The sequence below is a fragment of the Papilio machaon genome, chromosome Z (assembly GCF_912999745.1).
Source record: "Papilio machaon chromosome Z, ilPapMach1.1, whole genome shotgun sequence".
Lineage (NCBI taxonomy): Eukaryota > Metazoa > Arthropoda > Insecta > Lepidoptera > Papilionidae > Papilio > Papilio machaon.
In genome coordinates this window covers 9791714-9813735 of record NC_060016.1, presented here as the reverse complement: position 1 = coordinate 9813735, position 22022 = coordinate 9791714, and the positions used below count along the sequence as shown (strand labels likewise).

Sequence of the window (22022 nt, the reverse complement as noted above, 5' to 3'; positions counted from 1 at the left end):
TGTAAACTGAGAGTATTTGCTTTCAATTCCACACCTGAGGGTAGAATTTGAAACCATCCGCAATGTAATTGTAAAAGCACTTTGATTTTTATATTTTGTAGTCGGAGACCCAAACCGTAAGTGATGAATAGTTTTATTTTTATATAAGAACTAGCTGTCGCCCGCGACTCCGTCCGCGCGCAGTTAATAAGCTTATATGACACGTTCGTAGGTTTACCATAGCAGCGCCATCTATCGATTACTTACTCAACCCAGTCGAAAGGTATCGACATCTGTTAGAATCATTTGGAGTTAACAGATAATTGTGACTGTCAAATAATAACAGACAAATAATTAGCAATAAATTAAAATTGCGACTATAATTTGAGATTTAAACTATCCTATCTCTCAAGTTGGATCGAACTGCACATGGTGTGCGAATTTTATTATAATCGGTTAAGTGGTTTAGGAGTCCATTGAGGACAAACATTGTGATACGAGATTTATATATATTAAGATAAATTATTACTACCAGATAGCTAAACCGTACCATTTTGTATGGAAAATTAAAAAAATTGAAGTTATAATCTTACTAATGTTATAAATGCGAATGTTTAGATGGATGCATGGATGGATGGATGTTTGAAGGTATCTCCGGAATTACTCAACGGGTCTTGATGAATCTTGACACATATATAGAACATAGTCTGGAAGAATACATATAGTTCTAATCAAGTTTTTTTTTAACTCCGCGCAGACGGAGTGGCGGGCGACAACTAGATTTTTATAATTCATAAAATACACTTAACATCAAAGAAACTAATACAATTTGAACATTGAACAATATCATCTAAAATATAAATTACATAAACGCATGCATGCATGTCAGTTTCAGATGCTTTACTGTCCTTCAGTCTAGACCAATCCAATTTAAATCTAAAACCAATCTAGGCGTTATAAATCCATGTGGTTATGACTAACTTTTTCATTTTAACTAACTATATTTTATCGGTATACAGTGGTAGCGTAGTCTGTGTATTTAGATTTAAAGCAATGACATTACCTAATGCAGATAAGATTACGTTTTATCGAAACAAAGAAAATTAAGCTTCGTAATAATGAAAATTAATGCAGCAATACATTTATGAGTAGCACTAAGCTTAGAGCCATCTGGTGACTTATAACCAAAACTTAACGACGAGACCCATTTTGCAGCCGGATCCAAAAACGAATGAATAATATTGATCCAAAGATGTATTGAAATATTTATTTATTAAAAATAACTTCTATTATAAGAATTATTCTTTATCGATTATTGCGTTCAGCCGTTAAAGGTATTTCTATAGTTCCGATATCCTCTTTAAAGCCGGGCTCTGCATCATACTTTCTCCGTACAAGTCAATATAAAAGGCACGCGAAGTCGGGATCGTAGGGAACTTGAAAAAAAAATCAATCAAATATCAAAGATCAAGTGAATGCTCCGGTGAACTACATAGTCATGGCAAGGAATTTCATTTATAAAATGTTTCCTACTCTTGAAGGACAACATACTCTAAACATATATAATTTAATTTATATAATTTCTTGTATGTTTTTAGGTAATTTAATTTCTCTTTCTACGTTGTAGTCGTTCAAAAACCATCATGTTTGCATCATCTAATTGTTGTAAATTGTTGTAATTTGTATTATTATTTTCAATCATATAATTATTCTATTGTAATTGTTGTAGTGTAAAATTGTTATTGTAATTAAATTTTAGGAATTCGTCGGATTATACAAATTCGTTTAAATTAAGAGACATTAGATAGAAAATATTGAGATGCGAATATCCCAGGTATGCTTTTTACGATTTAGAAGAGAATATGTATTTAGATAAAGTTTTTAATTGAATTAACTTTGGTATCCTTAACGTAAAAAGTTGAAACAAACTGTAATATGATTCGCGAAAAGAAAATTTTCAAGTCATTCGTCTGTTTAATTATTAAGTTGAGACGGCGATTTAATTAAATCTAATATTAATTAGAAAAATTATGTTGTGGAAAATTAATATTAAAGTAAGGGAATTTAATTTGGAATCAACTAATCTTAAAAAGTTGTCCCTCAGCTCAATTAATTTTTATAACTTCAACTTAAATGTAATTTTTTAGATGTTTTTCAGATCAGTTAATAATATATTAACAGCCTATGTTAAGTTCAAAAAGTAAAAAAGTTCAAGTAAAAAAAACATGCATCCACCCAATGCATGGTTTTTTTTACCAAATGAGTCCATAACTGCTGAACTTATTTTGATAAAACAGGGATAGGTTACATTCAAGAGAGGCACAAATTTCAGTTTTTTTTAGGCGCAAGTTTTTTTTTAGTGAGATCATAATTTTTACCTAAACATTATGATAAAAGAGGGTACAGTTCCAACTGAAAGTACATTAAAAGCAAAAGGTTAGGTAGGCGATTAAATTTTTATTAGGTATTTACCAAGAGTCTTGTTAATATTTTACCGAGTGGTTTGAGACCGGTATAAAAATTTACAACTCAATTTATCAGATAAAAAAGTTTGTTTTCACAATCTGTCTGTTGTAAATTAGAATCAATATTTCTATGTTTGACTGTGTGAAACTTTATTAGATTATTCTGAGAACTTCAAAGATGTTTAGTGCTCAAATAAACTAAAAAATAAAATGAAAGTTTTTAGAAGACGGTACAGTTTTAAGGCTATAAAATGTATATTATATAAACTGGATCGGTATATAAGTTTGAATTTTTACCAATTATAATTATGTCAATTAATTTTAATTACAATAAATCGTTTATTGTCAGTCAAGAGATTACGATATTGCACAATTTAGTTAACCGCAAAACCGCAACCAATATAAATATTTACTTTGCGGCTAACATTCATCTTGACAGCTAGCTTGCAATTAGAGAGAGAGAGAAAGAAAATAAAACGATAAAAGGTACTACTCGTAATATTGTGTTTCGTCCATTCCCGTTTTCCTTTGTTTTCCAGTTTTTATATGTTAATGTCCCGGTAAAGTGTGTGGCTTTGCCAAGATTTCTTTATAGAAGCGAGCGCAATGATGCGCGAGATGCAAGCGAACTGCGGTACGCCTACTGTTAAGTGATCGTAAACCCTATGCACATTCGCAACACCAAAAAAACATTGCGGCAGAAGCAGCAGAAGGCAGAAGTGTTACTGGCCTTTAAGGGAGAACTATGCTCTTCTCTTAAAGTAAAATGACATAGCAAGTTAATATAGTTAATTATATTATAGTACCAGTAATGGATGTTCATTTCAGGTTACCCCAAAATTTTGTAATTAAACCATCATGTACATCGCTACAAGAAGTTTTCGTTTTCCAGATCGATCACCGACTATCATTCGTCATTTCAGTCGTCACACCCAACCGTGTCATAAAAGCAAATAGAATATGGTGTAAAATATACACGAGAATTTCGTCCACATTTTCGTGTAAGTTACGAAACTGGAAAATGGTTCATAATAAATTTTCACCTGTAATAAAACTTGTGGTCTAATGTCGCCGAGTTGCGTCGCTACGTGACTTTATTCGGGTAATTTGAAGCATAATTAAAACCCATTTAGCGGCTTTTAATAACTCAGGTAAGCATAGCTAAATATTTCTAGAGTTTATTTTTATATGTTATAGTTATAAGATAAAGGTATAAGAAATTATAAACAAGTACGCGGTAAAAACATCATTAATACGTGAAGCGAAAACTTTGTACTTTATTTTAAGAAAATTGCGAACACTCATGAAAATAAACTTGAGTATTTTAAAGTAAAAAAATGAAAGAAAAAGACATTTACTTGTGCAGTATAGTCGAATTTCAATCAATGTTCTGTATTGTCTGTTCTGTATGTTAGTCGGACTTCCTACTTTTAAATCGATTGCTAAATTGTTACTTTCTACTATCTTAATCACGTCATATTTGAAGCAAATCTTTTTAAAATTCTCCTCGTCCTATTTCCCTTCCTCTCAAGGTAAAATATTTATAAAACCTGACGTTAAGTCTTTATTACGGACGTTTATTACGTAAGAAATATGTCTTCATCTTATAAATAAAAATCAATGCTTGTTTATATTTTTTAAAACCACAGATCGGATCATGATAAAACTTTGGTACAGTGTTTTGAAATCTGGAAATCTTTTCGGATCTTTTAGTTGTCAACCTTTTGTTTTTGTTGAACAACCTTTTTTAAAACTCAATGTTGCTTGTAAACTCTTGTTTATTAATTCCTTTGAATAAATTCATCTTTCTTTGATGTAAATTTACATCTTTAATTTTTATTCTTTAAACCAAGTCCAATAAATAAGATTTCTGATTGAAGATGAAGTTTCGTAAGCCATGGTATGTTAGGTAGGTAGTTATCTTGCATTTTGGTGACTGCTCTGCATAATCCTTAGTAAACCATCTTCCTTTGCTTCTGATCTTCAAGTAGAGTTCGATGAGTAAGGATATTTCAATTTGGAGATGAAGTTTTGGAAGCAGTAGTGGGTATTTTCCTTTTTATAGACTGCTCTGCATAATCCTTAGTAAACCATCTTCCTTTGCTTCTGATCTTCAAGTAGAGTTCGATGAGTAAGGATATTTCAATTTGGAGATGAAGTTTTGGAAGCAGTAGTGGGTATTTTCCTTTTTATAGACTGCTCTGCATAATCCTTAGTAAACCATCTTCCTTTGCTTCTGATCTTCAAGTAGAGTTCGATGAGTAAGGATATTTCAATTTGGAGATGAAGTTTTGGAAGCAGTAGTGGGTATTTTGCTTTTTATAGACTGCTCTGCATAATCCTTAGTAAACCATCTTCCTTTGCTTCTGATCTTCAAGTAGAGTTCGATGAGTAAGGATATTTCAATTTGGAGATGAAGTTTTGGAAGCAGTAGTGGGTATTTTCCTTTTTATAGACTGCTCTGCATAATCCTTAGTAAACCATCTTCCTTTGCTTCTGATCTTCAAGTAGAGTTCGATGAGTAAGGATATTTCAATTTGGAGATGAAGTTTTGGAAGCAGTAGTGGGTATTTTCCTTTTTATAGACTGCTCTGCATAATCCTTAGTAAACCATCTTCCTTTGCTTCTGATCTTCAAGTAGAGTTCGATGAGTAAGGATATTTCAATTTGGAGATGAAGTTTTGGAAGCAGTAGTGGGTATTTTCCTTTTTAGAGACTGCTCTGCATAATCCTTAGTAAACCATCTTCCTTTGCTTCTGATCTTCAAGTAGAGTTCGATGAGTAAGGATATTTCAATTTGGAGATGAAGTTTTGGAAGCAGTAGTGGGTATTTTCCTTTTTATAGACTGCTCTGCATAATCCTTAGTAAACCATCTTCCTTTGCTTCTGATCTTCAAGTAGAGTTCGATGAGTAAGGATATTTCAATTTGGAGATGAAGTTTTGGAAGCAGTAGTGGGTATTTTTCTTTTTGTAGACTGCTCTGCATAATCCTTGGTAAAAATTCTTCCTTTGCTTCTGATCTTCAAGTAGAGTTCAACAGATAAAGATATTTTAATTAAGTAGTAATTATTTGTTATTAATTATATGTAAAAAAGACTGGAAAAGGCAAAAATAGACAAAAAATAAAAAAATACTTAAGGTCTTTTTTTAATCGAGTTGCAGGCGACAGCTTGTTGATTTAAAAATTGAAGCGTGCTTAATTTGTTCCGAGATTGAAAAGTGAATACGCGCAAATACGTTTTTTCAATGTATATATTTAAAAGCTCTCTACTACTAAAATTTTCAATACTATTTTTTTCAATGTCAAAAACTTATGCCAAATCATAAAAAGACAAACAAAATTCAATGTTGATATTAGATTATATAATCTAATATCTCTAAAAGGTTTTGTTTGAATAAGGTCTTGTTCATATTTTATGCGCGCAGAAAGTAAATCTTTTGGATTTGGGTCGACAGAAATATAATATTATTAAAGAGTTGTAAGACTTTTGTTTGTAGTCGATTATAAAGTTGATACTTACAAAATTTTAATATTTCGATACAACGTTTAAATAATAAAAAATTATGAAAATATTAACATATGATTAATAAAAATTTAATTTTATTCATCAAGAAATAAAAGCACAACATATTTTAAAGACTAATTAAATTCTAAAATCTTACTTATATTATAAACGGGAATGCTTAGATGGATGGATGGAAGGATGTTTGAAGGTATCTCCAAAACGATTCAACGGATCTCGCTGAAATTTGGCATAGATGTAGATCATAGTCTGGAACACATAGGCTACTTATTACGTTTTTCTTAAATACGCGCGGACGGAGTCGCGGGCGACAGCTAGTAAAGTTATACAAGAGAAATTGTCAATTGAAATTTATTATATAAACTAAAATTAAAAATATTACTTTATTGTTAAGCGTTTGCACTTTTCTTTTTTTAGACCCGTAGACAAACAGACAGACATCTGTCTATGTAGACAGGAAAAGTACAAGTAGACAGCCATTTAATTTTGAATATATCAACTTGTTATTTCTTCTTGTAGTATGTTACAGGCAATTAATTCAACTGATGAAAAGGGAAACCTCAATGTATGGAAGTTTAACGAGCGCCACCAATACCAAAGAGCTTAAGTCAGATTAAGATTATCTTGGGATCCATTAATTAAACTAGATATTGCACCCTTCAAGCGACGTGTCGCTGAAGTATTAGCTCAGGAGAACTCGTGTCATATTATGTTTGCAAGATTAACTTGCTCTTTGTCTAACAATATTGATAAGGTGGCGAAGGGATTTATAAAAAAGGGATATATCCTTTTATGTACGTCCCTCCTCTCGGCATTGTGGGTAGACATCGCATCTAAAAAAATTTAATGGAGATGTATATGGACAGCAGTAACTTCGCTATTTCGGCGAATCGAAAAAACTTAATAAGTAACTAGCCTATGTGTTCTTCCAGACTATGTTTAACATCTGTGTCAAATTTCATCACGATCCATTTGACCGTTCCGAAGATACCTTCTAACAAACATCCATCCATCTAAACATTCGCATTTATAATATTAGATGTACTTTGTCTGTCCCATATGGAGTCTTGCTATGTAAGTAACAAAGTAAAATATTTTAAAATTAAAAACATGTCAAATAATGTTTATCTATATATATAAAAGAAAGTTGTGTTAGTTACACCACTTATAACTCAAGAACGGCTGAATCGATTTGACTGAAAATTGGTCGGCAGGTAGCTTAGAACCAGGAAACGGACATAGGATAATTTTTACCCCGTTTTCTATTTTTTATTCCGCGCGGACGGAGTCGCGGGTAAAAGCTAGTTTTAAATATAAAAAAAGTTTATTAAAAATCGCTTCCTGCATTATTATAACACCAAGAAAAGTGTTTTATATTATGACCCAGATTACTGTTGGCGTTGAATATTTGAATGGTAATTTTATTTACTGCTATTCATTTAATTTTTTACTTTATTATTGAGAAAAAAAAATCGTAATAAACATTTGCCGACGGATAATTAGCGTATGTAATAAAGTTTATTTTTACTTTCATAATCGAATTAATTAGAAAGTTATCTTAATTTCAAAAAAATATACGTTTATTTTTTTTTATTATTAAACATTGTCTAATTTAAAAAAAAAACATTGAAGTAGTAATTATTCAACCTTTTTTTGTTAAAATAAAAGCCGACGGCGATAAGAAAAAACACCAAAATAGTTGTAGTTTTTAAAGAAATCTAAGTAAACTGTTGTTTAGGGTAAAAAGATAACTAAAAGGTAAATTTTTTTCATATCCCGTCGGAATAATGAAAAAAATTATAAAATCGAATTGCCGCTAAAAAAGGCACTAAATGACAACCGTGCCAGTAATTTTAAGAATAAATAACTCATTGGTTTTATAAAACAAATCACAATTTTATACAAAAAAAATATGTTTTTTTTTCCAAAATGAAAACGACGACAAAATAAGGTTAAAAATTTAAAACACGGTTTTTTATGAATTATTTTAATACCAAATTCCACAAAAATATGTCATAAAATATTGCAGCAAATTCGCGCGCGACAATTTCCAGCGACGGCTCGATTACGTTTTAATTTGGCGGATTTCATTGAAATAAGAATGAAACCTCGTGAAATAGCCAAAAAAATAAAATGTTTAATTTATTAAGTAAGGCAATTTTACGTAGTTGCAGAGTTATTTGAAATATAAGACGCACCGGTAATAAATCACATCGTCATCCGACTTCTTCGATTTTTTTACACCGTTAGACTTAAAATTATAAAAAAAACAAAGGGTTAAAAAAAATAACCGGTCTCTATTTTCGAAGCATAAAAATTGACAAATTGGACGTTTCAAGGATTACGAAGGATTTTCGTAAAAGTATACGAAAGTGCCGCTCAATACGGTGTACCTGTTGCGACGTCTCTCTCAGGCGGCATGATATTCTCAAAGTTTAAACCTGGAATCGAACGCACTTACCGGAGGTGCTCGCCTGTCCGTCTGCCGCTGCACCCGTGTACTTCCTGAACACTTTTGACACACTTGAAAACAGTTTGAGGCCTGTTTGTTTGCCGTTGGGGTGACGAAAAAACTCCACGCAAGGGCGGGAGTTGGTAGCGGACAAGACGTTCGTCCGCTGAGCCGATCGGAGAGAAAGTGCGGGCTCTGGCGCTGGCTGCCGCTGCCTCTGCCGCACCCCTGCGCGGCCCACCCGCGGGCCTCGCCTGACACCTCACCAGCCTTTTAGGCAACGGTGCCATTGCGAATTATTTCAATTTAATATATCAAAAAATTACCGCAGGAGCCAGGATTTAGATATAGAAAAGGCGATCAAGATATTTTCACTTCGAATAAAAGATAAACAAAACATATTACGAGTACAACATCAGCACTTACTTGAAGTTTTAAAGTTTTTTTATATCCTATCATTTATTTCTACAAATATTTTTATCGCCGCAAAACATGACACCTTCAATTTAAAAACCGTTTGTAAATTAGCCGATTAAGTTTTAATTTCAAATTTGGTGGCAATAATTGAGATACGAACGATTACGCACACAAGCGGTGAAATAAAGGATTAATTATCGCTTATTGTTTTCAACAAGGTTATTAACTCTATATCTGAAAATACTCGTAGAATTTAAACGATAATACCATAAAGGATGTCTGTTGGAAATTAATTTCATCAAAGTTATCTTTCATCATGATGAATCTGGTTAGAAAATATTTTATTATCTTATACTCTTTGCAAAAAGAAGTACATAGGTACATCGTAAGAAACATGCAATTTTAATAACAATCATTTGAATAATCCGAATAGAAGTTTCTGAAAAAATGATAAAAATCCGAATGTGTGTTCACTTTGTAAATTATATAAAGAAAATAAATAGAGGCGAAATAATTCTAATATGCAATTGGAATTTAAACATATTAATTATGCTACGTAATCATTTTGTAGCTTAAAAAGTTATGTATCGTATTAAGTAAAGTGGTTATCATTCCCACATTTACTTTTCAATGAATTACAGACGACCCATTACATACACTAGACCACTGACACTTCCCAGTCCTTTTAGGCATTAACCGTGGATCCCTGATACTAAAATCCCCGTTTAAAACATACTGTTAACTCTGTTTTGTCAAAAATAATGACAGGGATGACGATATATTTTATACACAGAAATTGATGTCAGAAATCTACGGTAACTCTTGTAAATTAGTGTATATATAAAATCTCTTTTATAAACTGATTCGATTTATATTTAAATGGTAGCTTATGCTTAAGAATTTAATTTCCTTTTGTTATTATTGATCAAATGCACTGAAACATGAAAGAGTGATTCGTTTAAAATCCGATCTACGCAGTTATGCAGTGTAAATGTAAAATACGGTGTATTAAAAAATAGCGCGAAGAATATGTGCACTTAATTGTATGGTTGTTTAATTACATGTTTAGTATATTCAGATCTTTGATATGAAATCGGTCTCAAATTTTTAAGTCGTAGTTAACAAGCTGTAGGTCATTGCAAGAAACTGGTCATCGTAATAGATTGCCGCCTTTGTTCCAAATACAATAGTTGATATTTATTAAATAATAGTATTTAACTCAATTCGTCCGAAAAAAAAAAATCACAAACGTATTTAAATTAAATATAAATGATATTAAACGATATGAAACTGTTACTAAAATTAAATTAAAACATTTTCATAGAAACAATAGCTTTATTCATAGTGAAAAAGTTTATACGTTTTATTATTCAGAAGTCATATGCATTTAAAAGTTGTGCATAAAACATTTTATTCTATTGTTTGTACAATGAATTTCAAATAAACACTTGCAGGTGTTCTGTTATTCAAGTAAAAGGTAGCGTAAAAATGAGTGGCGTTTTAATTGCCTTCTCAACATTTTCTGAACTTCATGGTTGTTTTAAACCAAGGAGATATGAAAACATTAAAAAAGTAAAGCACAGTAGGCCCAGCACGAATAGTTGTGACAATCGCCATTGTATCGTTATCAACATAATTTGTACCGACATTTGTGCAGCGCCCCCTATCAGTCGAAATTACGAAGGCGATTGTCACAAATGTTCGTGCTAGGTCCATATAAATAAAAACATTTTAGAATACAGAGTAATAATATGATCATCACTTTGAGTATATGTTTACGCCAATTTAGTAGTAGATTTTAATTACGCCGTTGTATAGATGGTTTTAAACGAGCGCGTATTTTAATTAAATGGGTACAGAGTTGAAAATAGAGGTAGAAAATGAAGTATTATAATTCTTATGTTCCTCAAAATGCATTACATAAAACAGAACGCCAGAACTGATTCAGAATTATAGGTTTCGCTACGTGTAAATTTGCGGAGAGTAATATATACTAACCGCCGTAGCCACTCAATAAGGGAGCCACTTAGTGCAGGATTTTGTTTTAGTAATTAGTAACTAACGTACAAAAGAAGCGAAAAGTTTGCGACAAAGTATTCGTAACGTTTTCGACAAAATTTTTATATTAGATATGTGTAGCGTCCTGTCATATCGGAGTAAAGTACACCAACAAATCTCATATAATATTTTTACTATTAAGTTACGAATACATTCTAACAAATATTCTTGCTAGGTCCCCTGATTAACATCGGAATAAAGATATAAACAGCGTAGATAAAGATAATTTTTATTAAAGATATTCTCTCTCTCTCTCGCTTTGCCTAACTCGTATCCCACATGGCTTTCCCAATCAGTTAAAGATATTCATGTAGTGAAAATAGGCGTCATAACTGTATGCATTTATAAAAATAATTACATTGAAACCATTGGTCAATAATAATATTATTTTAATTATAATAATCATAATGATGGTTTAAATGAGCGTGATTCGAAAGCTTTATTGGAAGTATCGCAGATGCGCCCGACAAACGTCCAACGTCTTGGAGTGATCACACTCGACTAAACTCATCATGCGCAAAACGGTGTTTGTAACTTGCGCACAATTTGAAACACTAAAAAAACTTTTCTTTTTTTTATTTTAAAGGGCTTTTAACAAAACTTTTTGAACTAAGAATTTTTAGTAAAGTATTCCACAATTTCTATCCATATTGTGGGTACAAGAAATTCTTGTTAACCATTATAACTGAAATATTCGAATAAAGTCATATTTTATAGCTCGAATATTACCAATATTGAATACCATATAAATTCTAATTCATATCGATATCGTGAAAATATATTGAATTTCAGGGCAAACAGTTTAAATAGTGAAGTGAATTGAAATTCCTAATACCAATATTTCCTAAGAGTAAAATAAAAATAAAGAACGGTTTAACACGAACATAGTAACCTCTAAAGTGTTAAAAATGCAACTTAGATGTGTAAAAACATGGTAAAAAACAAACAGTATTTTTTAACATGACAAGAGGACTAACAATGGTCATTATAATTATGTGTTATCGTAAATCGTGTGTCGATTTTATTTCAGAGAGAGTGAAATGTTTTATACAAGTGCCTCGGAAATGGAAACTCACGGTTAGATAATAAATGACGGGACATTTGTAACTTAACATATGAATTACTTAGTACAATATTGACTAGAGGAAATTGCAACATTCGTACTAGTTTAATAATTAACACGTTATAAATGAACTTAGCCGAGAACATATTTGTTTTCAATGGTATGAAATCAATCCATTTCGTACAACTGCGCGATTGCTTTTAAAACTTAATACGTTCAATCCTCAAAGGCGTCAGTAAATTGAAACTGGATGCAATGTGCATGCATTGATTTAAATATTAGATATGTTGGTGCTTCAATTCACTTTTTCGTATTTTTGTTTATTGTTTCAAATATTTCGAGCACTGTCTAATCCTGAGATTACCAAACGTTTTCTCTCGAAACTTTTTAAAAAAATATTGCGGTATACATTTCTGCCATAAAATTCCCAAATATTTTTTTTGTTTGTGACCAACTTAAAGTCCTCGTGTTTCTCAGGTCACAGGGAAACCTTTAATCACTTTGGGAATTGCTAACTATTCTAGTCGTAATACGTCAATTTATAACGCAATTTAGTTTAGTAATTAAGCTAGACTAGACATTAGATTACATTGCCTTGATTATAATTCCTTTTAATCTATATATATAAAAGAAAGTTGTGTTAGTTACACCATTTATAACTCAAGAACGGCTGAATCGATTTGACTGAAAATTGGTGGGCAGGTAGCTTAGAACCAGGAAAAGGACATAGGATAAGTTTTACCCCGTTTTCTATTTTTTTTTATTCCGCGCGGACGGAGTCGCGGGTAAAAGCTAGTCTATATATATAAAAGAAAGTTGTGTTAGTTACACCATTTATAACTCAAGAACGGCTGAATCGATTTGACTGAAAATTGGTGGGCAGGTAGCTTAGGACCAGGAAAAGGACATAGGATAATTTTTACACCGTTTTCTATTTATTTTTTATTCCGCGCGGACGGAGTCGCGGGTAAAAGCTAGTTATTATTTAAAATTAAACAAAAGCGGATAGTGACGGCCATCACTATCTGAACTTGTTTGGTCAATTCTTTCCATTTTCAACTTTGATGTTGCTTGATGTATGGTACTGTTGACATCTGGGACTGATTTACCATAGGTTTTTGAGACTAAAATCTGTGTATAAAACATATCATCCCTGTCATTATCTTTGATAAAACAGAGATTGTGATCTTAGAAACCCACGATTAGTCAATTAATATATATCTTTAATTGTCACCACCTTTAAATTATACTACAATAATAAAAACCAAAAATTCGGAACACAAAGAGCTGTTGAAAATTTTTACTGTCAAGGTTAACAAGTGAATTTTCACAGTTAAACGGTTCGTTTGTGTATAAAAGAAAGGTTAATGAAACGTCACTGTTTTAACTAAAGCTTTTTGTGAAACAAACACGACACAAACAGACGAGCGGTGCGGCGCGGCGCCGAACAAGTTCAAGTTCTGGATTGACGTCAAACAGGCCACGTGTAAATGAATTGTTTGAATTTTGTTCGGCATTTCGAATATTGAACATTTTCAATGTACAGCTATAGTCGGAGACGTTTATTTCCTACCCATATCAGTATAATTTAATTATACGCTCATATTGCAACTAGGTAGAGATGTCATAGCTACATATAAACATGCATAATTATATATCCCTTATCATGTTAATTTGCTGTGCGATATTTGATCATACGTATCAAATATAATTCTGCGTATTGACTTATTATAGTATACAGTTCAGACAAGGGTTTTCAAGCGCTAGTACGCAAGTAAACGGAGATCGAACCCCGATCACAAATTTTAATTTAAAGTATAATTTTTACTCTTTTTTGTAATAAAGATAATGTTAAATGATTAACCGATATGACGATATGTTTTATACAGAAATGTTGGTGTCCGAAAACAAACGGTAAAAAAACTATTAGGCCGTGGCGCTGTCGCTGCGACATAAAACGTAAACTATCTTATTATCCTTGGGAACACCTTAATTTTGTTTCACTAGGATATTGACATCGAACCCGATGCCAATTAAAATTTTAGAATATGCTTTTCATGATTTTTTATTAGATTTAAGGACTATAAATATCTAGAACATGCTAATTACTTCATTTAAAGAAAATTTGTTAAAAAATAAATAACTTAAATGTAATCAGAATATTAATTTTTACGTAAGTCTATACATGTCTCGTATTTTAAAATGGGATTTTTTTCATAAAAATACGAAAAACAGTTAAGTATCTTCGAGGCTAAAACACACTATTAACTTTTTCCTTTTCGTTCCGTATATATAGGTCGATAGAAATAATGCCTTCGGGAGTCCGTTTCTACACAGTTAACAAGTGATGGGTATAGAGCTTTAAAATTCTTACCCGATCACCGCGTTACATGTTAATTGGGTCCGTGTACTCGCGGTTAAGATGAATGCGCACTATGTAGGGTGGGGGTATAATGAGGAAGGGCTTTCACTTCGATTCTAGTAAGCATAAATTACATTGGTATGGTGACGACTTAAACTAATCGGTCTAATGAGGTTTATCAATATGCCTCAACACCACTGTTGAAGAAGCTTTGACTCTCTTTTGAATTTTACATTACGATTATTTTATTCCGTGAGATTCTGATTCATGTACGAAAATTGTTATATCAATATTTATAGAGAAGGAGAGAATTGTAAATATTGTAATGCGATAACGAAATGTGAACTGAGGGCCTAGTACGAGTATTTGTGACATTCGTCTTCGTATCACCATCGTAAATTATGTCAAAATTAGTATGATATTTTTTGTGTACTTTACTTTTAAATACAAGACAGCCACATTCAATATAAGGATCTTTTTTGACATTAATAGGGTGTCACTAGTGAGTTGTCACAATTTAGTTTAACTGATGCCCGCCAGGTCAGATATATAGTAGGTTTATTAGTGCAAAGTTCCAAGTTGCTCACAAGCGCCCTCTAGTAAATGAAAACAAATCATCAATCGTTATCAAACCAGGATCGAATCCCATGGAGGAATGTGTGTTCAAAATTTGTACCGTTTTTTTAACGTATTAAATTTAAAGCAGTTTTTGTAATTATTTTGTAATTAAAATGATACTCTAATATTTAAAATGAAAAAAAAAATGTTCAAATTTAGTTGAATTGATTTTTATTTCATCAGATAATAAAACAATCTTTTCAAGTCAGTGTTTTGTAAATATAAAAAAAAATAAGACAATAAAAAATAATTTGTTACCGCTGCCGCTAGAGTTCTAAAACGCGCTATCAACTTTTATGATATTGCTCCGTATATATAGATGGAGCGATCACACATTCACGGGGAGTCCGTTTCTACACAGGGAACAAGTGATTCGGAAGAGCTTGCTTACATCTCACTCGTACCGCGTGCATGTTTGGGGTCCGTGCACTACGCGGTTGTTCACGCCTTGGGACAAGTCTCAAGAGCTCCTTTCCTAGATTCTCGGCCTGGCTAAGCCGTAGTTTCATTGGTATAGACGGGGACTTTCAGTGGTCTCTCGAAATGGGTGTGTTTTCACACCCGTCACCACTGCTGTAGAAACTATGACTCTCTTTTGGTTTTTTGCTTTGTAAATAAAAATTACAATGAGTTTTTGACTGTCGTAACATTAGTATTTTATACGACACATTAACACATTCTTTTTAAAAAGAAAAAGGGAGAGCAATATTTGTCACGATAGTGGAATGTCTTATTTAATCCAGTTGCTCTATGTATAATAAAATGAAAAAAAAAAGGATTACTCATTAAAAAATGCAGTTTGACATAAAATATTAAAAAAATGTAAGCCTAATATGTATTTATGTATTTCTACAGCCTATGTATTTCGTTAGAGCATACTTTAACCCTCTCTCCCTGAGATTAGGGCTTGTAGAGATTTCTTTATACTCCATCCCCCTCGTGGCCTCCCCTAAATTAATGAATGGCCGAAAGCCCAGTCCATTAAGGTGATCGATCAATTATTTGTATTTTAAAGCTTTTGTTCTGACAAATACACGATAAAACTCCATACATTGCAAATATTATTTCAACATTTAGTAATTCTTCATTTGCGGTTTCGCCTGCGCCAGGCGTTTTGTTAGTTTCAGATGAGGTTAGAGCAGGGAGGTAGAGCTACTGCTATTGCAGTACTGCAAGTCCTACTGGATAATACCGTACGGCAATTGTTTGAACTTCTGTTCCGTATTGGCGTGTGTGATTATACATTACAGTACTGCACTGTCAACTGCTCTGCCATACAGTTCTACCCTTGTGAAAAAATTATTTGAAATGTTTTCAATTTGTTTCACTACGCTATAATAGCTTTTAACGTAATTTAATTAATTTCTTTGTTTATTTATAGATACAGAGAAAAGATTATGATATCGAAAAAGAACTTATATGCACTTTCATAATAATACGAGACTCGTTTCCTTTTGGTTTGTGACATGACAAAGTTTCTCTCAATAAAGAAGGACACAAACATATGGGTGAAAAACATTACGTAAAATAAAATGCTTTTCACTCTTACCGCATGTAGATATTATTCCTAAGAATCGACATTACTAGATACTAAGGATAGCTTAAAAGTCATATGTATTCATAGGGAATGTAATAAATTAATATTGATTCAACATGATTCCAGCACTTTCTGATTTTCAAAAGAATTGATCACTTCAATAAACGTTCAGTCGATGTTTAAGAACGGGAATTTTAATTTAAAAAAAAAATATTGCATTGTTGCGAAGTTTAACGTGAACAGAATTGAAATTCGAAATTGTTCCGACAGGCTTGATTGTACGCTTCAATGGGAGGAAAGTTAAAAGTAAAATTATTCTTTGAACTACATTTTATATATATATATCTATATATATAAAAGAAAGTCGTGTTAGTTACACTATTTTATAACTCAAGAACGGCTCAATGGATTTGACTGAAAATTGGTGGGCAGGTAGCTTAGAACCAGGAAACGGACATAGGATAATTTTTACCCCGTTTTCTATTTTTAATTCCGCGCGGACAGAGTCGCGGGTAAAAGCTAGTATTGTTATAATAGGCAATTAATCAACAAATTCATTTAACTGACGTTAATGTGTTAATGTGTTTCCTAGATTCGTAAATTGTTTTTTTCTTTATATATGTGGTTTCAACTAGAAAGGTAACGTTATGTTGAAAGGTGGAAAGGTAACTAGAAAAGCAAATGAAACTAAAAGGACAACATAATTTTAGGTAATATGTATTTTTGGTGTCCTCCTACATCCTACAAAAGTTTTATCAAAAAAACAATCTTACATTGTTTTTATTTATATTGACTTCATCATCATCAGCTCTACTATACGTCCCTACCGAGAAGCTCGGAGCCCACCCTAAGTTAGGGGTGACGAGGCCATAGTCAACCACGCTGACCCAGTGCGGGTTGACTTCACACATACCTTTGAATTTCTCCTCAGATATGTGCAGATTGAATCACGATGTTATCCTTCACATCTGAATAGAAAATCGAAAAACACATTGTTAAATGGTGGGATTCGAACCCAGGTCTGCAGATTGTCAAGTCAAGTGCTTAACCCCTGAGCCAACGACGCTCATAGATGATTTTCTATCACAATTATCTATAAAGTGAAGCTATACTCGTACTCGAAATACATTTCTTTTTAATTTCTCAAAAAAAATCTCACAAAAGCCGAAATTAATTGGTACGCGTATGTCTTTTAAAGGCGACGAAAGTCTTAGTAATTACAGTCATGTCGTACGTCAGGATGGGTAACCGCGTATTAATGTTGTTAGATAGGTTGAATTGTTGTGAGTTTTTTTTTATCTGTTATATTCGAATGTTAAAAAATAAGTATGTTTTAAAACTTAAAACCGCTTTATAAAATAGATTACAAGTAATGATTGAAACGAACAAAATGAAATGAACAAACCAATAACTCTGCAAATGACTATATTTAAATAAATAACAAATAATTAAAAAATAGAAAGAACAAGGGTATTCGACAGCCAAACGTCAAGAAGAAATATATGTGAATGTCATTGTCAATAATAGAAAACTACATAAGCTATCAAAATAGCAAAAAGGTCCGCAACATCCTCCCCCTCGTGCAGCTAAGCACAAACTGGTTATTCAAACCAAGGTCAGTCAAGGCCTTAGGTGGAGAGCCTAACCAGCTTTCGTACGGGTCAGTGTAGCGTTCCCCCTGCTGTTGCAACGTCCACTACCCTTATCGCGCCATTGAATTGACAATGGCTTCTGCCTCGGATAGTAAACTGCTTAGGGTTTCTTCTTTCGGAGCTCGTTCGGTTAATGTTGCGTTCAGAGCCACCTTTACTGATCGCACCAAGCGCTCCCAACATCCTCCAAAATTAGGTGTCGCAGGTGGGGTGAACTTCGCGAGTATACCTTGAGTGCTTGTGAAATCTTCGACATTTTCTCCGTAGAACTCTCTGAGAATGCGATTGGCACCAACAAAGCAGGTTCCATTGTCCGAGAAAACAGTATTTGGAGAGCCCCGTCTTGCAATGAACCTTCTAATAGCCAGGATAGCGGAGTCAGTAGATTGACTATGTACCATCTCTAGGTGAAGAGCTCTGACAGTTAAACAGGTGAAAAGGGCCATATAACGTTTTTCATGCCTGCGCCCGATAGTGACGCTTATGGGGCCGAAGTAGCCCAGGACCGTTAAAATAAAAGGCTGTCGATGGTGAGCTAATCTTTCAGGTGGCGGATCGCCTGTTTTCAGGTTCATCTAATCTTTCAGGTGGCAGATCTCCTGTTTTCGGGTTCATCGGCAAGGACTTTCTTATTCTGCAGAGTAGACAATCTTTAGCTACTGGCTGACGATCGTCAAGAAGGATGGGGAAGCGCGTGTCAGGATCAATGCCTTCTGCGGCTTTAATTCTTCCGGCTAACCGCAGTAATTTGTCAGGCCCTCGCTCTGCGCCGACGTCTTGAGCACGAGCAGGAGCTCGCTGAAAATGAGAGGCAGCGTGAGCTACAGCTGGCCGAACGCGAGAGGCAGCGTGAGATACAGCTGGCCGAACGCGAGAGGCAGCGTGAGCTACAGCTGGCCGAACGCGAGAGGCAGCGTGAAAGTCGACTGGCAGCACGTCGTCAGCAGGTGGAGGAGGGCGAACTGCAGGCCGAACTTGCCGCTCTCGACGCGGAAGCCGCTTCAAGTCTGTTGGTACCCATCGCCAGTCTCTGGCGCAAGAGTTTTCAATAATTTCGCCTAAACGATGGGCAACAAAAGGCTTAAAAGAACCCGCGCCACTACGTAACCATTGAAGGACTGTCATAGAATCAGTCCAAAAGAAAGTATGTGCCGGTTGTTTTCTATGACTGTCCTTAAAGGTGACCGCGAGACGAGAAGCTATTAAAGCGGCCTGGAGCTCTAAACGTGGGATAGAGGTAGGTTTCAAGGGTGTAACTCTTGCCTTACTAGAGATGAGAGAAGGCTCGATGCTGCCGTCTGAGTACAAAAGACGCCAATGAGCGACACACGCGTACGCTAGCTCACTTGCATCAGCAAAAACGTGTAACTGCCTCTGAGTTGGTTCAGAGTTTTTAGAGTTAGAACACCAATGGGGAATTTCCAAAGAAGTTACTTTTGACAACTCTTGAAACCAATCAGACCACCTTAATGCTTCCGTGGGTTGGAACTCGGTGTCTCAGTCGACATTAGACCTCCACGTTTGTTGAAATAAAATTTGACCCTTTACAACTATTGGAGCGTCCTTATCTTGCTCCCTGATCCTTACTTGAGGGAACATTTACCAGATATCAGCAGTGAGAGCAATACGGCCCTCGCGGAACTGAAGTAAAATACCTAACAAGGGCTGAAGCAGATCTGGACCAGGTAGCAACAAAGAGTTTAGGCTGACGCCCTCATTCGTGGTTGCGGCGTCGTGAACTACACGAAGCTTACGTTTCCAAGGGTGGTACACGCCAAAATGGGATAAATAGAGCCTCCTAAAAGAAGATATAGAATTACGTACCTTATTCGTTATCGTAATTAATTCTTTTATATAATTAAAAAAACGTGGTAAATTTTTTAGAGCGGAGACTTCCTTAAATACTATAGTATAGTTTCAGGGCGAGCGAAGTTCTCCTCCAGAGCTCTAATTATATCGGTCGGGTCGTCTGTAGCCAGTAACAGTGACGCGACTGCATCTCGGGCCGCGCCGCGATGTGCATTTTGTAACCTACTAATATTTTCAATATCTGAAAAATTGCTTTTGGTTAAATCAAAAATACGTTTAAAATGTAGCCATGTTAAGGCGTCTCCGTCGAAAGGAAACAATTCTATCTTATGTTTATGACGGTGCGAAGTAGCAAGCGCCTTGGCCGCAGCTGCAGTGTCAGCAACAGCTTGAAGCAGGCTACTCTGATCAAGCTCCGTGGATATGAGCGGTCGCGTTAACACGGCCGCCTCGGACGCTTTTGTGATGTTTGAAAGTTGCTTCTGAAGAACAAAACGGTTAATAGGGGATGCAGTTGACCCAGTGGCCGGCAGAGATGCCTGGTGGCCGGGAGGCGGAACCACTAATGGCTCGCGCCCTACTGCGGGAATGCCTCTATTACCTGTATCTTTGCCAACGCATAGCACGGCCGCCTCGGACGGCCTCGTGACGTTTGAAAGTTGCTTCTGGTGAAAAAAACGGTTAATAGGGGATGCAGTTGACCCAGTGGCCGGCAGAGATGCCTGGTGGCCGGGAGGCGGAACGACTAATTGCTCGCGCCCTACTGCGGGGATGCCTCTAAAAACTGTATTTTCGCCAACGCATAGCACGGACACGTTGGATGTTTTAGTGACGTTTAAAAGTTGCTTCTGAGGAACAAAACGGTTAATAGGGGATGCAGTTGACCCAGTGGCCGGCAGAGATGCCTGGTGGCCGGGAGGCGGAACCACTAATGGCTCGCGCCCTACTGCGGGAATGCCTCTATTACCTGTATATTCGCCAACGCATAGCACGGCCGCCTCGGACGGCCTCGTGACGTTTGAAAGTTGCTTCTGGTGAAAAAAACGGTTAATAGGGAATGCAGTTGACCCAGTGGCCGGCAGAGATGCCTGGTGGCCGGGAGGCGGAACCATTACTTGCTCGCGCCCTACTGCAGGGATGCCTCTAATAACTGTATTTTCGCCAACGCAAACTGGCTGTCCTAAACTTTGTACCCATCTTTCTGTTCTTTCTCCGCTGATCCTGGCCGAACCACTGCGACTGCTGCGACTTGAAGCGGCTTCCGCGTCGAGAGCGGCAAGTTCGGCCTGCAGTTCGCCCTCCTCCACCTGCTGACGACGTGCTGCCAGTCGACTTTCACGCTGCCTCTCGCGTTCGGCCAGCTGTAGCTCACGCTGCCTCTCGCGTTCGGCCAGCTGTATCTCACGCTGCCTCTCGCGTTCGGCCAGCTGTAGCTCACGCTGCCTCTCATTTTCAGCGAGCTCCTGCTCGTGCTCAAGACGTCGGCGCAGAGCGAGGGCCTCTACGGCTGCCCTTTGAGCTTTAATTGTGGACGACGAACGTGATGACTTTGATTTAGACGTCTCACTTGGGGCAACGGTGTCTACATGTTGGGAACTAGTCGCAGGGCTTGTCGGCATGATTTTACTTTTACTGCGGGTGATCATTAGGTGAAAAAAATAAATAAATAAAGTAGTGAAAATGAAAGCAAATACTACGAAATGAATGAATAACTAAAGTTACGTAATGAAAAATAGGTACGCTGGAAACTTACGGGTGAAGGACCAAAATGAAACGAACAAAATGAAATGAACAAACCAATAACTCTGCAAATGACTATATTTAAATAAATAACAAATAATTAAAAAATAGAAAGAACAAGGGTATTCGACAGCCAAACGTCAAGAAGAAATATATGTTAAGGCGTCTCCGTCGAAAATAGAAAACTACATAAGCTATCAAAATAGCAAAAAGGTCCGCAACAATGATATTTAAATAAACTATTTATTTCCATCTATTCGAGAGATGCTCCTACAAAGCGAAATACATTTTTTTCATTTAATATATAAAATTCTCGTGTCACAATTTTCGTTGCCATACTCCTCC

General features: G+C 35.1%; 2 protein-coding genes across 2 annotated transcripts in view; both read right to left on the bottom strand.

Moving 5' to 3' along the window:
- LOC106717101 (SCY1-like protein 2) overlaps positions 1-8497 on the bottom strand; it is a 35986-nt gene extending 27489 nt beyond the window's left edge. The window contains exon 1 of the mRNA XM_045686074.1: positions 8431-8497. The gene's annotated coding sequence lies outside the window, so the exon portion shown is untranslated. The remainder of the gene's footprint in view (positions 1-8430) is intronic.
- An 11535-nt stretch (positions 8498-20032) lies between these two features.
- LOC106719399 (actin cytoskeleton-regulatory complex protein PAN1-like) lies at positions 20033-21556 on the bottom strand. Its single transcript, XM_045686150.1, has 2 exons — positions 21079-21556; positions 20033-20712 (listed from the first exon to the last, which is right to left on the bottom strand). The coding sequence occupies exons 1-2, from the start codon at positions 21554-21556 to the stop codon at positions 20033-20035; spliced, it is 1158 nt and encodes a 385-aa protein (XP_045542106.1).
- Positions 21557-22022: the final 466 nt, after the last annotated feature.